Here is a 15,541-nt window from a genome sequence, read left to right as displayed (position 1 = left end):
TTATTATTTAAATTTTCTTTTCCATTTTTTCATACTAGTTTACTCGCCGCAGCATTTAAAAAAATTATCAAAGTTATTCTAAAAAAAAATATCAAAAGTATAGGAATTTATTGACATTGAAGTTAAATTCAATCTAGCAAGTCAAACTTAAAAATTCTCAGCCAAGAGGCCGGAGTTTTTGTTAAGGTTAAATTTTTTATTAAATTATATAATAATTATTTTAACCTTATTTAAATAATTTTAAAAAATAAAAAATAATGATAACTTTTTTAACATTCAAACATGATATATTAAATTAATTTTAATTAATTTATATTAATTTTTTTAAACTTGTAACTTGAGTTGTTGTTTTTAATGGATTAATAATATTTTTTTTATTTTAAATATATGATAAAAAAAAGTAAAAAGTAATTTAATATTAAAAATAAAATTAAAAAAATAAAACAATTAATTAAGAAATTGTTTTAAAAATAAAAATACAAAAGTAGGCAAGACACGAATGCCTAAATGGGCTAGCAAGTCAGGGAATTAAAAAAAATTAAATGTGTGGAACCGGGTGAGACTTGTGCTTTGAGGCCTTTTTTTTTTTTTTAATGAAGAATCCAGCTATTATTTTTATGATTGGAAATTACGAGATAGGGTTTTAAGGGTTAAAATTTTATTTTTTATTGATTTTCATTCAAAATATTTTAATAAATACCATAAAAAGTTTTTTATATCATCTAGAAAACAATATCTAAAGAATCAAAATGGTGCTTGATCTTTTTCTTAGACATGTTTATAAAAAAACACATCATGTTAAACTTTTCTTATCAAATAAAATTTATTAACATTAAATTTGATAATTTTTATTGTATTTATCACGAAAACCAACCATTTTTATCTTTTACAATTTTCAGATAATGTTCTTTCTATTTTCTCTAAATCAAAAAATATAAAATAAATGAAATGAATTTTTGAATCAAAATAAATATTACTATGAATTAGGGGTGAACCATATATTTTCTTAATTTTATATAATTAGACCATAAAAGATACAATAGAAAGGAAAAAAATGAAAATTTAAGTATATGATAAAAAAAAAATCTGGGCAGAGGTTCACAGCTAACAGTGGCCGCCCGTCTATTTTTTAGTCTTCGTTAAAATTGTTCGAGAATGACTTACGTTTCAAGTAAGTTAAGGCTAAGATGAAGCCAAGATCAAAAAGTACTGTGAATCCAAACAAAGCCCCTAGTGATATCCAATAGAAATAGCCTTCTAAGTTCAAACCATGGCTGGTCAGGACACCATTTCCTATGGTGGTGTTTCCATTTAACATCTGTGATTGAAAATGAACTCAAGTTATGAAGGTTTCCGTGTCAATTTAGCAAGGAACCAACAATAGGGCACTTTTAGGGCTCACCTTTTTCCATCTTGGAGCAAGGAATTCGTTTAGGGTTATGCCAATTTCCCCATATGTCATGGGAAAAATCCAGAATCCCCACCTCAACCAAGGCGGCAAAGAGGCTGCAAGAACCAAACTTTAGTTAGTCTACTTGTCCTCCTTTTGTATTAAAGCAAAAGGAAAATATGAACTCAGCTTACGCCGTGGAAGAATGAAGCCTCCAAACAAGAACATTAGAACTAAGATTACCAAACCAACTGTTGTTGCAAGTACCATCGTTTGGAAAATTGAGGCAATGAATCGACACATCGATGTTGAGGCTAGATGGAGAGCGAATAGCAGAAGAAACTGGCAAAGAAACCTTGATCCCACAGGTTGAACAGGAATTATATATAAGGTAGACTAGAAAGAAAGATTTTAATTTCTATGAAGACTATAATTCTTAGTTTTGGTGGTATAACACGCGACCTTACCTCGTCACTTCAAGGCTATACCCTATAACATAGTAAGTTATGCCTGTCCAGAGTATAGAATCAAGAAGTGAAAATGGAATCTTTAGTATACAGGCTGGAATGGCATAAGCCCATGCTGGATATAGGTAGAATGATCTTTGTTTTTGAACTGCAGGAAGTCTAATAACAGTCAAGGACAACTCTGCAACTCCATTAGTAAAAAGCCTGATCAGTGCATAGTACATAGAGCCCATCAGATAGTTTGCACTCATCAAGTCCACTTCCGTCCTGGTGCGTACAAATACTGACATTGTTATAATTGCAGTGAAGATGAGCTGTTGGGAGGGGAATTTGAAATGTGTTAGTTGTAAGTAAATGATAGTTCATCTATGGAAACAGTGCGCGATCTAGCCATTTGAGTGAATCCTAACCTGTGCAGTTTTGAAAACGTAAACAAAAGTGTTCCTTTTCATAAGAAGCAGCTCTCTAGCCATGCAAGCTTTGAATAATTCCCATTTTCTTGAGGAGTAAATGCTAAATGACAAGGCACTCTTAGGACAGCAGGATTTATCGTATGGTTTTGCGAGCTCTTCAGCTAGTGTCTGTCCAAGATTACTTGCTTTGAACATTTCAATGAACTGATTAACTGAAACATACTGGTAAGGAATGTCAGCGTGGCACCAGTATTGTGCTTGATCCTTCTTTGAGATTACCTGTGAATTGTTGATTGATAAAATTAAGACGTAAAAAGAAGACGGAATTTAGGAGCAGTGCAAGAAATAAGGAGAATTAAAGCTGCTTCCCGCACCTCCTGAAGGAAGTCCGCAGCACCTTTTCTTTGTGGACATTTGAAACCACAATCTTCAAAAAACTGGAGTGCATGACTGCAAGGACCATGGTAGACAATCTTACCCTTAGCCATCAATATTACATCATCAAATAGATTAAAGGTTTCAGGTGCTGGCTGAAGAAGTGAAATTAGTGCGGTTGAATCTGTGATATGCACCAGTTGCTGAAGACAGGTAACTATCTGAAAGGTTGTGGAGCTGTCTAGCCCAGTTGATATTTCATCCATAAATAAAGCTTTTGTGGGACCAACAATCATCTCTCCTGGAAGATGAAATTTTGCATTATAAGCTTGTGTCAAGGATGATATGAGGCCCCCTCACTCCCACTCCGTGCCAGCAAAAGAGGGGAGGAAGAAAATAACTTTATTTTACCTGTTGTTAGCCTTTTCTTTTGACCACCTGAAATCCCTCTTCTCAATGCACTACCGACAACTATATCTGCACAAATATCCAGTCCAAGAATCTAATAGGCCAAAATGTTGAAGTTTCTTTGTCAATATAGACACAAATACCAAGCGTGAAATATTGTCATCAACTACGTTACTCTAGCCGTGCTTAATAATAACTACCTTTAAAACATAGTCTGTCTGGAGATTTCTTCTTTGTCCGTCAGCTGAGATTGCCTGCAAGAATCATGTTCTCTAAACACTAACTAAATGGCTGACGAAAATTATCAAATCTAAATTTGACTCACCTTCATGTAGGTGTCTACATCTGGATCAGGGACAATTCCTGCTTCCTTTTCCCTTCTGCTGACCTCCAGCATTATATCTACAAGCCAGGAAAGTGAATGGAGTCTTAACTAATACTTGTGGAACGATGCAATTAAACTGAGAACAGATAAGGCAAGATAACAAAGAAAATTACCTGCTCTGCTTCCAACACCCTGGCAGTGTGCCGAGAAGTCAATAGTTTCCCTGACAGTCATCTCAGGCATGTGCAGGTCATATGGACTTACGTAGGCTGATGTTTTTTGAGGAACAAACTCATCAAGCTTGTAACCGTTATAAGAGATTTCCCCTTCAACCTGTAATAAAGAATATAAAAGGGATTTTGTCACGACTGTAATCATGGAGTTGTTGAACGCATATGAAATTTAAAAAAAGACTAATATCTGGCTTCTGCATTAAGGATAATGGAAGCGCATCATCTGTTTTTGCAGTCCTTCGTTTTTGAACACACGCTTTGTTTTGGTGATTTTAAGCTGGTTCTTGGAAAAAGGATTCTGAATTTTACCCCATAGGCTTCATGGAGTTTACTGGAATTCCCATCTATTTACATATCATATGAGATTCAAAGGGTGCCAAATAAACACAAAACAAGCTTCAAACTGTCTTAACAATATTGAAGCTCAGCATATCACCTTCTCAAATCTCATCGTATGCAGCATTCTTAAATACTAACCTCAAGGGATTGATCTAGTCTTCCTGAAAGAGCCAATAATAAGTTGGTTTTCCCACAGCCTGGCGGACCAAGAAGAAGAGTAAGCCTGCATATACGATGTCTTCCATCAATGACAATCTCAGACATTCTACTTGGATCAGTATGTTTCTTTCAAAGTGCGCACGCGCGCGCATGTATTCCATTTAAAATTCTTAACCGACTTGCTTTGCCAAAAAAAAAAGTAGCAGTTCTTAATCTGAATTTAATCTTATCTTTTGCTGTCTTTTCTAAATAGTCTATAAACATTGATTTGCATTACCTTGATGGTTTAATGATGCCAGAAACATCCTTAAGGATGCTTATCTTGGTTTCTCGAGGCTTGCTCCTCACTATCTTTCTGAAACCCTGTTCATGGCATAGCTTGTTAATCCTGTTGGAGACAATTTGTGCTTATTTTATCTTAAAAATCAAGTATAGTCCTGGACTCTTCAGAATTTTTTTTCCGTCCTACAGTGATGACCCTTTCTCAACAGTTAAGAGAAGGCCAAGAATTTCAAACAATAGACTAACAGAAAAGCCAACTTACGGACAAGAAGCTCGCTATGGAGTTCCATAGCGTCGGGAGAGGCTTTCCCTGAACTACCTCACATTCTGCTTCCACAGATAAATTCTTGTACCTCACCTCCACAGTATGTAACTTCATGCCCACTCTATAAGAAAGTCTTTTGTTAGTTTTAGCAACATAATTGAAACTCCACCCGCAGACGGGAGCTACTTGCACTTGTCCATACATAACTGTAAACACAGATTGAATCTGAATTGCAAAAATCTCCTATTGGTTCTCTATTTGCTAAATTTAGGAATAGGACTGATCCAAATAAATAACTGTGACTCGAAGTCAGGAAATCTGGTCCACGTTGCTATTTCCCTGACTGCAGGGGTGAATACATTCTACGGAATATATTCGAACAAATATCTGTTGGAAATACTGACAGTCAACACTAACATTAAAAGATTTTGATATTAAAAGTTTCATGTCCTAAGAACGTGAGGCAAACCTACCTGTCTATCCTTTCTCTGAGATTCTGTAGCAACCTGAGATTATCATTTTCAATGTGGTTTATCAGCTTCTCGATGAAGAGATGTCTTTCAGCTGCCCCGAGCTTAGTAACATCAGTTACTTTCTTCCCTTCGCCATTTTTCGCATTGCTTGCTTCAAACAGTGAGGTCTTGATCCTTTTAAAGGTTGGCAATCTCTCAATCGCAGCCCACTGCAAATGAACTCCCTCATCCTCCTCTAGAATAGAATCTGCATCCATATCTAGACTTATCGTGCCTCGTGGAAATGATGACAGAGCATTTCTTCCTATAGTTGGTAGCTCCATTATTTTCAATTGCTATGCTAGTTTTTGTGCTCCTCAGCCCCTTCAGTGGCTTGTTCATATAACTCTTAAAAGTTGCTGTGAGTAGCAATTTTGGTGTCTGAGTAAAAAATCAGTGTGAACTGCATTGATATTTCTTGAAAGGAAGTTGGTTGGAGATTCATCGGCAAAGCAATTCCATTTTTAGTGCCTCGGTGACGGAATGGAAACAACATGAAAGGACAGCAAATTAAAGAAAGACGATTTGTTTTTTTGCCGAATCGGTTTTCACGTGGTAACCTCATATTATTTTATTACCAGATATTTTTTTCTAATTATTATTTTTATTTTTATTCTTATTCCTTTTTAATATTCATTTGGCTCCACTTAATTTTTATGTCTAGCAAAATGGCAAACAAAAAGATGAAATCTGCTCCACCTCAGAGAAACTGGACACAGATGAGTCCCGGTGGAAATGGGAAGAACCAAATTTCTTGTGGGGGCTTATTGTAAAGTACTTTTTAATTATTTATTCCTGCTCATATCACTGATTAAATAAAGGAAAGCGACCTGCCTCGTCAGCAATTAATAAACAAGGTGCAACAAGGTAAAGATAGACTAAGAGATTTGTTTCTTCCGTGGTTTCAGGTTTGAGTTCTTGGTTATTCATATGGCCACTAAAAACTTATATAATTGTTAATTTTAGAGCCTGTGAAATTAGTCATGGTACACGCAAGCTAGTCCAAACATCTATATTAATCTAAAAAAAATAAACAAGATGGAACAAGGTAGGGTCAATGGTCAACCGGTCTCTCAGTAGACGATTTAAGTTAGGCTGAAATCTCTCTTTTAAAGAATGCATGTTCTTGAGCAGCGTCGAGAATCTTTAATCTTTAATGCTTTTATTTAAAAATATAATAAACTAATATTTTTTTATTTTTTAATATTTATTTCCAATACCAACATATTAAAAAAAATTAAAATCATCAAAAAAATTATTAATATAATTACAAATAAAAAATTTCAAATTTATTTAAAAATATTTTTAAAATACAAAAACAAAAAGAATTGTAGTGTTGATTTGGGATAACAAATGTATTTAAAAAAATATTAAAAATTAATTTTTATATTATTTTAGTATTCTGATTTGAAAATAATGTTTAAAAAATGAAAATAATTTTGAAAAATAAAAAATATATTTTAAAAAACAATAAGCCACGCTCATGGATCATGTTTGGAAAACCAGGAAAAAAAAAAAAAAAAAAAAGAGCGTTTTGCTTGCTTCCACTGAAAGGATTGGGCCTACTGCGCATTAAAGTCTGCTTTTCAGACATATCATAGGGCTGGGCCCTACCATTCCATCAAAGGCTTCTTCCAACAAGCCCTTGATCAATGCACTCTTTGTTGTTTGATCAGTGCTGTTTTGTCTCGTTGATTAATCAAGCCCCCATCTTAAATAAATAAATAGCCATAATTATTATTATCATCACGTCTTGACCTCACGCTTAGATGTTAGGTAAGCTTATCGGTAGTATTTATTATTTTTGTTTGGATATGCTCTTCTACAAAAATGGCTATTGATAAATAATAATTTATTATTTTATATATTCAATTAAACATTAAGTTCTGTATATATATAGATTTAGTGAATTATCATACTCCTCATTTCTAATCTTATTCAAGTAATATATGTTATTTTTTAACCTCAGAAAATCTTATTATTTAAATATAGTATATCATAACAAGGAAAAAATATTTTGGTTATATTTAATTCTTTCTCTTCAATCTTCAATAAAAAGAGTCCAAGAGGCTATTAAAGATAAAGATTATTTAAAAAGAGATTCAGTTTTTTTTAATTATAAATGACATATTTATTTTTAGATTTTTCTTCTAAATTATAACTTTTTTTTTCCCTCTATTATTTTAAAAAAAGTTCAGTTTTTCTTCATTATAAATGAAATATTTATTTTTAAAATTTTCTTCTAAATTATAATTCTTTTTTTCCTTGTATTACACTCATTTAATTATTAAAGAGTTCTCAAATACATGAGAAGAAATTTTTTATAGATATCAAACATGATGCAACAGTCATCTTGTCTGAAAAAAACAAATCAAGTTAAGAATCAAGAAATTATTTAAATTTTCATATATCACCTTGCACACGAACTCATTGAATAATTAATTATAAATGACATATTTATTTTTAGAATTTTCTTCTAAATTATGACTTTTTTTCCCTCGATTATTTTGAAAGAGGTTCAGTTTTTCTTCATTATAAATGACATTTATTTTTATAATTTTCTTCTAAATTATGACTTTCTTTTTTCCTTGAATTACACTTATTTAATTATTAAATAGTTCTCAAATATATAATAAAAAATTTTTATAGATATTAAATATGATACAATGGTCATCTCGTTTAAAAAAACAAATCAGGTTAAGAATCAGAAAATTAATTAAATTTTCATGCATTACCTTGTACACAAACTCATTGGATAAATATTCCACCCCATTGCAATGCATCATCTTGATTCAAATCCAAATAGAAATAGTAAGGAAGAATTTTTCATTAATTTATCAAAACCATGTATAGATAATTTATCTTAGATTTAGGCAAACTATATACGTTTGTTTTTTCTTTAACCTATTCACTCTTTGAACAGATTAATATTGTATCAACGTTTTTTTTTTTAACATGAAGATTCCCCTTGCACGTCTCCATAAATTTAAAACTACTGGGAAAAAAAATCAATTGAAAAAAGCTAGCAATTGAAATGCTCACCTCCATGTAAAACAAGCGTGGGGGATTTCCATGAATCTTGCTCTTTATCTTTATTATCGTTGTTTTCCGAGGCCATCGGCATGGAGAAGCCTAAAGGAATTTTTCGGTTGACAATGCACAAGGCTCTAAGCCTTCATAGAATAAGCCCAAGCCGTAAGCCCACTACACCCGAAAAGAATAGTAACTCAACCAACAGCACCGCCATCAAACGAAGCACTGTGGACATTCCGGCTGACCCACATCCCACGTCCGACGATCGGCGAGCCATTTCAGCTGAAGAAATGCCCGAATAGTTGAACGGGCGAGTTTGACCCTGGTCTCTGGCATCTGTCTAATTTTGGCTTGTAGCAATCACTAGAGGTTAGAGGGAATGTGCTGTTTTGAGAAAAAATGCAATCAGGTGTAAGCTCCAGATACAATTGAGGTGAAAATGCATCTGCCATCAAGTTGGTTTTCATGCGTGCATCCTTAGAATGAAGGTGACAGCAGCAGCCACCTTGCTCACATTGAAAGAATTGACAAGATATACAACACAAAGATAAAGTGCAAACAATGACCTGTTTGGCTTCGCAATTTGAAATGAAAGTGCAAAGGGGAGACGATAATCAGGCGAAGGGGAGTTTGGTGAGTCTGTTCGTGTGGTAACAGGGTAATTTGGGATTTACATATATATATATATATATATAAATCAAGGTTGTGCCAAGAGCTTCTCCGCCCTCCCTTCAGAAATTCCATGTTCGTCGGTGGATAAGATGAAAACAAAGAGGACTCTGTTTGAAAACTGAGAGGACTCGTTTTTGTGCTATCCTAAATTCCTAATACGAGATCGATTGTCCAGGCTTGAAACAAGTTCCAACGCCTGTAAATTTGCCCAGATCACATCCGCCCACCATGGCCACATGTGGTTCATTTTCTGTAACTGTTACTATAAAAGATCCGACATTTTTAAAGCAGCTCCATACCAGAACTACCAGCCACCTGCGCAAGCCTTCTCAGAGGGCAAGGATAGCCATGTCACATGTGGTAGAAAGGACCCTAGGGCTCTCATCAACTGTCGTAGGCTCGTAGCAATAACGAGGACATCAGCTCCTCGAAGCAACAAAGCAGCATTCCATAAAACAGAGAGGCATCCATTCACCAACACATGTTCATGCACAAATGTTTCCTAGATTAAAGAAGAATATATATGCTCATTTAATTAGAATATTTTTTTAACAAACATTTAGAATTTTTATCAAGTTATTATAATTTAAGCTTATAATCTCTTTATAAAGACTAAGCGTTATGTATGCAGATTTTTAAAAGTATTGAATATCAATAAATAAAAGCTGGAGCGTTTAGAATTTTTAATCATTTTGTATAACTCGAAAGAAAAAGAATGTGTCAGAAAGAGAATTAATTCTAACCATATTCGTATATTATTAAATAATTGGTTCATGGTTGGTATTAAAAAAGAGAACATTGTAATTACGATTCCTCCATTCTCTGTACACATTACTCCAGCAATTGTTTTCTCCTGAAACCGACCTTAGCAAAGGGATGCCATTTTCTCTCTCGGAACCAACCTTGATAAAAGAATGTCAAAAAATTTAGATGAGATGGTGTGAGAGTTTTCTGAGGAACAAATAAAAATTTATCAAATCAAGATTGGCAAGATATTATTATTCGTCCGCGAGCGAAATTAAAATCTGATTTGCTTAACTAAATGTTTAAGAACATAAATTTAAGAAATGGATTGTTGCTAAATTAAATGTGAACATCAGTTTAAGAAATGAATTGCTGAGATTAAAAAAAAAAAAAAGGTTTTCTATATTAAAAAAGATTGATGTTTAACTAGCATGGTAGTTTAAGCCTGTGATCTTATTTATAAAGTTCATTTATTTAAAATTTTAAAAACGAACAAGGGCGTTAATAGCTTTTAACAGGAACAGTAGGCTATATATTACAAAGAAAATGAACATCTGCTAACAAATGGACAACAAAATTTGCCAGCAGCCAGATTATTACGTATCAAACCCAGAAAAATAGAAGCCCCATAGGAAATCACCAAACGCGGCAGGCATTATCTTGAAAGCCAAAAAAATCATATATTGCAGCTCAGCTGCCGTTTCACTTCCTTCCGCGCATTAGCTCTTATCTAAGCCGCAGCAACAGAAAACATATGAGACCACCCTCTCTGTTTTTTTTAATTTGCTCCTCAGGTAACAATCTACCAAATATCAATGAAAAAAACAATAAAAAGCTAAAAGCCAACAGGCAATAGGCAGTAGGCAGACTCCCATAACAGAGTGTTGCAGCAAATAGGCAAAATATCCATGCATCTGAAACTGGTATAGAGACCTTAATCAAGCTTGGACCTTGTTGTCCCCCTTGAGGGGCTTCACCACCTCCCATGTGAAGTCGGGGTCATCTCTGCCAAAGTGTCCATATGCTGCAGTCTTCAAGAACCTGTTATTGCCACCTCTCTTGAGGTCAAGATTGATGGAAATCATACCAGGTCTGAAATCAAAGCTCTCCTTCACAATCTGAAGGATCTCTTTGTCAGGAATCTTTCCAGTTCCATATGTGTCTACAAATACTGACAAAGGCTCAGGAACACCAATAGCATAGGAGACCTGAACAATGCACCTCCTAGCAAGCCCACTAGCGACAATGCTCTTGGCGGCCTGCCTGACAATGTAAGCTCCACTCCTATCCACCTTGGTAGGGTCCTTTCCAGAGAAAGCACCACCACCATGAGCACCCCAGCCACCATAAGTGTCGATAATAATCTTACGGCCAGTAAGACCAGCATCACCATGAGGACCACCAATGACAAAACGACCGGATGGGTTCAGATGGAAGATAGTCTTCTCATCTAAATACTTTTCTGGGATCACAGGCTTGATGACATGCTCCTTGAGATCAGCTGCAATCTCATCATTTGTCACGGTCTCATCATGTTGAGTAGAAATGAGAACAGTGTGGACACGGACAGGAACCATGGCTCCATTCTCATTGTAGTACTCAACAGTAACTTGGGTTTTTCCATCAGGCCTCAACCACGCGCAAGTTCCATTCTTGCGAACCTCAGTGAGGCGAGCACCGAGCTTGGTAGCCAAAACATGGCTCAAAGGCATCAATTCGGGGGTCTCGTCAGTGGCATAGCCAAACATATGGCCTTGATCACCAGCACCAATCTCTTCCGGCCTCTTGGAGAAATGGCCATGCACACCCTGAGCAATATCAGGACTTTGTTGCTCAATGTTAACTAGAACCTTGCAATTGTCGGCATCAAGACCCACATCATCAGATGTGAATCCAATGTTTCTGCAAGTATCACGCACAATCTTCTCGTAATCTACGTTAGCCTTGGTGGTGATCTCGCCAAAAACCATGACCATGTTGGTCTTAGTGCAAGTCTCGCATGCCACCTTGCTGTCAGGGTCTTGTGCCAGGCAAGCGTCGAGTACAGCATCAGAGATCTGGTCACAGAGCTTATCTGGGTGTCCCTCGTTCACTGATTCAGATGTGAATAGGAAAGTCTCTGCCATTTCTTTCAAGCTGCACATAGAACAAATAAAACCCCATCATTAAATAACTCAAACACAACTAATAGCACTGGATTTAAAAATCAATGACTACTTCCTTTTCAATTCATTCAAAGCCCCATTAGCCCTTACCCTCACAAAATCCCTCTTTTCCACGACGCAAACAGGATTATTCCCGAAAAGAAAATCTAACTAGCACAGACAAAATAACATAAATTATTTAAGCCTAAGTTCGTTCGTTCGAAGGATAAAAAAACATTATTGCATAACATTAACTATTCAGATCTAAAAAGCTCCACCATTAACAACACAGAATTACGCAAATAAACTCGGATCTAAACAAGCAACTAACGATAAACATGGGCGTGACAAGCACGACTGAAACTCAATTTTCAACATTCAACATATAAAATCCCGAAAGCAATCCATAAAAACAACAAATCAAACCCGTATTAACCCACAAACACATTAAGATCCAATGACCCAGTAACTAGAAAGACAGGAGCTACCAACCTCGAGAGGAGGGTATAGAGGAGAGAGAGTTGAGTTGCTGCTTGAAAGAAAATGGGGAGTTCCCTCTTCTTGTCAAGCTAAAGCTATGCGAGTTCAGAAGGAGAGGCAAAGGTGGTAATTTATAGGCAAGTGCAGGCTGGCCCTGAAAAACGTAATTTGGACTAGATTCATTCATTTATGTGTAATTCACAAGTCGCTGTTCGATCCAATGGCTGATTTTCATTTTTTGTGTTTTAATCGCAGCCCTTGAAAGCACGCTTTACGCGTTAGCAATGCCTGATAGGCGAGAGAAACGCCTTCGGTGGAGGATAGGATAAATCACTTACGGTCCCTCAGCTTCAAAATTTGATTCAATTAACTTTCTTACATTACTTTTCGTTAAATTCAACCCTTTCAGGACCGGATAGAAATAATTTTGTTTTCTAGTGCGTCTTTCTAAAAGGAAAATGATGTCTATAATTATTTTTTTAGATTCAAAAAACTTACTTCAATGCTATCTACAATATTAATAAATATTCCAAACTTATTCAATATAGACTTTATATTTTGGTGCTAGAGACAGAGAGCAAATTTAAAACGTGCACATTTTTTCTTTTATTTAGGATAACTTTATTTAGTTTAAAACGTGCACATTTTTTCTTTTATTTAGGATAACTTGATTAATTAACAAAAAAAAAAGAAAAAGAAGAAGAAGAAAGGTAATGATATTGAACTTTGATTTTCTTTTAAGTTGAACAATATATTTATTGATTTTTATTTTATACAAGTGAATAATGATTTTTTATTTTTTATTCTGACAACTATTTATGAATTACCATCATAAAAACTTTCAAAAAAAACTTTTAAATTAGCTTTTTGGAGTAGTTGAGGATACATGTTAAATGGTTATACAACAGTTGGAGTAGTTGAGGATACATGTTAAATGGTTATACAACAACAGTGGATTTTTTATTTTTTATTTTGACAACAATTTATGAATTACCATCATAAAAACTTTCAAAAAAACTTTTAAATTAGCCTTTTTGGACTAGTTGAGGATACATGTTAAATGGTTATACAACAGTGAGTTTTTAAAGTATTTTTTATTTAAAAATATATTAAAATAATTTATTTATTTATTTAATAAAAAATATTTTTTATAACAACATATCAAAACAATAAAAAAACATCAAAATAAATAATTTGAAGCAAGAAAAAATCAAGAACCTTAAAAAAAATTAAAAACGCAATTGGAACACAAAAACAAATCCTGCCTAGGTATGAAAATGGACTTAATTATTGGTTATCTGAAAATAAAAGATTTAATTTGGCTGTAAATAAAAAAACAAGGACTTGTTTTACTAAATGTTGGCAGGTAAGATTGCACGATCTGATTTTTAAGCACGCTGGAGATTATAGCTGGTAATAACTGTCGAGGGACAAAAAAAAACAAAAACAGGACGCGTCGTCGATGAGTGGACCATCACTTGGACTTTTGTTTTTTTATTATTTATTTTAATAACCCATGACTTGGGCTGTTATGCTTGTATCCTGACTGCCAAGCCCACTTTGCAGTCACCAGTGTTTGTCGTTGTGTTCCTCTTTATATTTTAAAAATATTAAAATAATATTTTTATATTTTAGTTTATTATACATCTTAAAAATGTTTTTTAATTATTTTATTTTAATACCATATTATTAAAATCATTAAAAAATATTTTTTATATAATTTAATATTTTTTTAGATTAAAATAGCTTATATAGGGAAAAAAAACAATAAAGTATATTTTGCAATGAAATTAATTTTGAATAGATGAAATAAGAAAAATATTATAAAAAGCACAACTAAAAATAAAAATGTTACTGTTACTGGTACAATGAACAGTAACATGTGAGGCGGAGAGCTATGATTTCCCCTCCTCGATTAATTAATCCTTTTCGATATTTCTTGGACGATGACGGGGCTCTACGAGAAGACTTCAGCTTCTTTGAAACTCGTAACAAAACAAATTAAGGGTCAGCATTTGGTGCGGATCCACCACCCCGAAAATTAAGAGTCTGAAAATACAAAAAATTAAAAATTAAAAAGAAAAAAAATCTCAAAATCTTTCGCTATAAAACGATAGCAGCAATGTTCAGAATTTTGTATTATATACAAGGCCACTTGTCAGTATAAATATGGTTTTTCTATTATTGTCTGGGAAGTGGACACTAGTTTTCCTCTCCTCGGTTGGTGAGTTAAGATACTTATTTTTTAAAAGTATTTTTTATTTTAAAATATTTTAAAATATTTTTTATTTTTTTAAAAATTATTTTAATATTAATATACTAAAATATTAAAAAATATTAATTTATAACAAAGAAAAAAATTAAAAAATTTATTTAAAAAACATTTTTTAAACAAAAACAAACTGCGCATGAAATTGAATTTGGATGATACTCTCAGTCCCTCACCAACCCCCCGCCCCTCGATCCACCAACCCCAGGGGAAAAAAAAAACTATAATTGACATCCAATTCAAAGAATATAAAATAATATATAAATTACAACGCGTAGGCGTGCCTATTGCCAGTTCAATTTTCTCACCACGCGCTCTGCAAATCCCTGTACAGAGAAGCATTCTTGTCGTTGATAGATTGAACTTCGAACGTGACAAGCTCATACCATGTTTAATATTAATCCTGTCGAAGAAATTTTTTTTTTTTTTAAATCCACACTTGTTTCCCTTTGTGTTCTCTCAGCATTCAGATTGTGCTCTTCCACTGTTATATCTTCTTCTTATTTAAACGGCAGTTTTTCTATGAAGTTAGTTTTTATTTATCAAAATAGACTTTTTATTTGGGTTTTACCTGAGTGATTCATATCCAAACTATTTTATTTATGTATAAAACAATATACTAATAATTTATTTTTTTGAAATAAAATCATAAATGATGATTTTTATTTTAAAATACAATCTTAAATAATAATATAAGAATGATGCATTTAACATCTAGTTAAATAGTATTTTATTTTTATTTTTAAAATAAAATCTTAATATCACGTAAAAATAATCTAAAAATATATTAAAAAAAATTAAAATAAAAAATATACTCTTTTAAGAAAACAACCGGCTTTGGCAGACACCATGTCATTTCAACAGGGGAAAAAGTGCAGGCCCATACAGACGTTATTGATTGGGCCTGATTTAGACCCAGTTTATGAAGGCCTGCCCATCCCCACCGTTCAAGAAACGACAATACTACAAGCAGTTGTAGTTGCCTTGTCGTGCCCTTCGTTGATCGATGACGCTGACAACCTACGTGTCTT

The 15,541-nt window shown here is 33.7% G+C and overlaps 2 protein-coding genes across 3 annotated transcripts in view; both read right to left on the bottom strand.

The window, feature by feature from the left end:
• Window positions 1-5,640, bottom strand: part of LOC105116086 (pleiotropic drug resistance protein 3-like) — a 28,725-nt gene extending 23,085 nt beyond the window's left edge. For both annotated transcript variants that reach the window (XM_011013277.1, XM_011013269.1), the window contains exons 1-14: window positions 5,130-5,640; window positions 4,654-4,777; window positions 4,387-4,472; window positions 4,089-4,173; window positions 3,552-3,711; window positions 3,379-3,455; window positions 3,254-3,307; window positions 3,057-3,147; window positions 2,645-2,946; window positions 2,268-2,549; window positions 1,858-2,171; window positions 1,585-1,745; window positions 1,403-1,506; window positions 1,165-1,318 (exon numbers count right to left, since the gene is read on the bottom strand). In XM_011013277.1, the coding sequence (XP_011011579.1) occupies window positions 1,165-1,318; window positions 1,403-1,506; window positions 1,585-1,745; window positions 1,858-2,171; window positions 2,268-2,549; window positions 2,645-2,946; window positions 3,057-3,147; window positions 3,254-3,307; window positions 3,379-3,455; window positions 3,552-3,711; window positions 4,089-4,173; window positions 4,387-4,472; window positions 4,654-4,777; window positions 5,130-5,452 (2,317 nt within the window). In that variant the 5' untranslated portion in view covers window positions 5,453-5,640. The remainder of the gene's footprint in view (window positions 1-1,164; window positions 1,319-1,402; window positions 1,507-1,584; window positions 1,746-1,857; window positions 2,172-2,267; window positions 2,550-2,644; window positions 2,947-3,056; window positions 3,148-3,253; window positions 3,308-3,378; window positions 3,456-3,551; window positions 3,712-4,088; window positions 4,174-4,386; window positions 4,473-4,653; window positions 4,778-5,129) is intronic.
• Window positions 5,641-10,175: 4,535 nt separating this feature from the next.
• MTO3 (S-adenosylmethionine synthetase family protein) lies at window positions 10,176-12,366 on the bottom strand. Its single transcript, XM_011013213.1, has 2 exons — window positions 12,254-12,366; window positions 10,176-11,753 (listed from the first exon to the last, which is right to left on the bottom strand). Exon 2 carries the CDS (start codon window positions 11,741-11,743, stop codon window positions 10,556-10,558), a length of 1,188 nt encoding a protein of 395 aa, XP_011011515.1. The 5' UTR covers window positions 11,744-11,753; window positions 12,254-12,366; the 3' UTR covers window positions 10,176-10,555.
• Between the last annotated feature and the right edge of the window lie 3,175 nt (window positions 12,367-15,541).

This window comes from Populus euphratica, unplaced genomic scaffold (assembly GCF_000495115.2).
Source record: "Populus euphratica unplaced genomic scaffold, PopEup_1.0 scaffold5.1, whole genome shotgun sequence".
Classification (NCBI taxonomy): Eukaryota; Viridiplantae; Streptophyta; class Magnoliopsida; order Malpighiales; family Salicaceae; genus Populus; species Populus euphratica.
This window is presented reverse-complemented; position numbering and strand designations above follow the sequence as displayed.

Coding starts and splice junctions, on each gene's coding strand:
- MTO3 (XM_011013213.1), bottom strand. CDS start 11,743: ATGGCAGAGACTTTCCTATTCACATCTGAATCAGTGAACGAGGGACAC.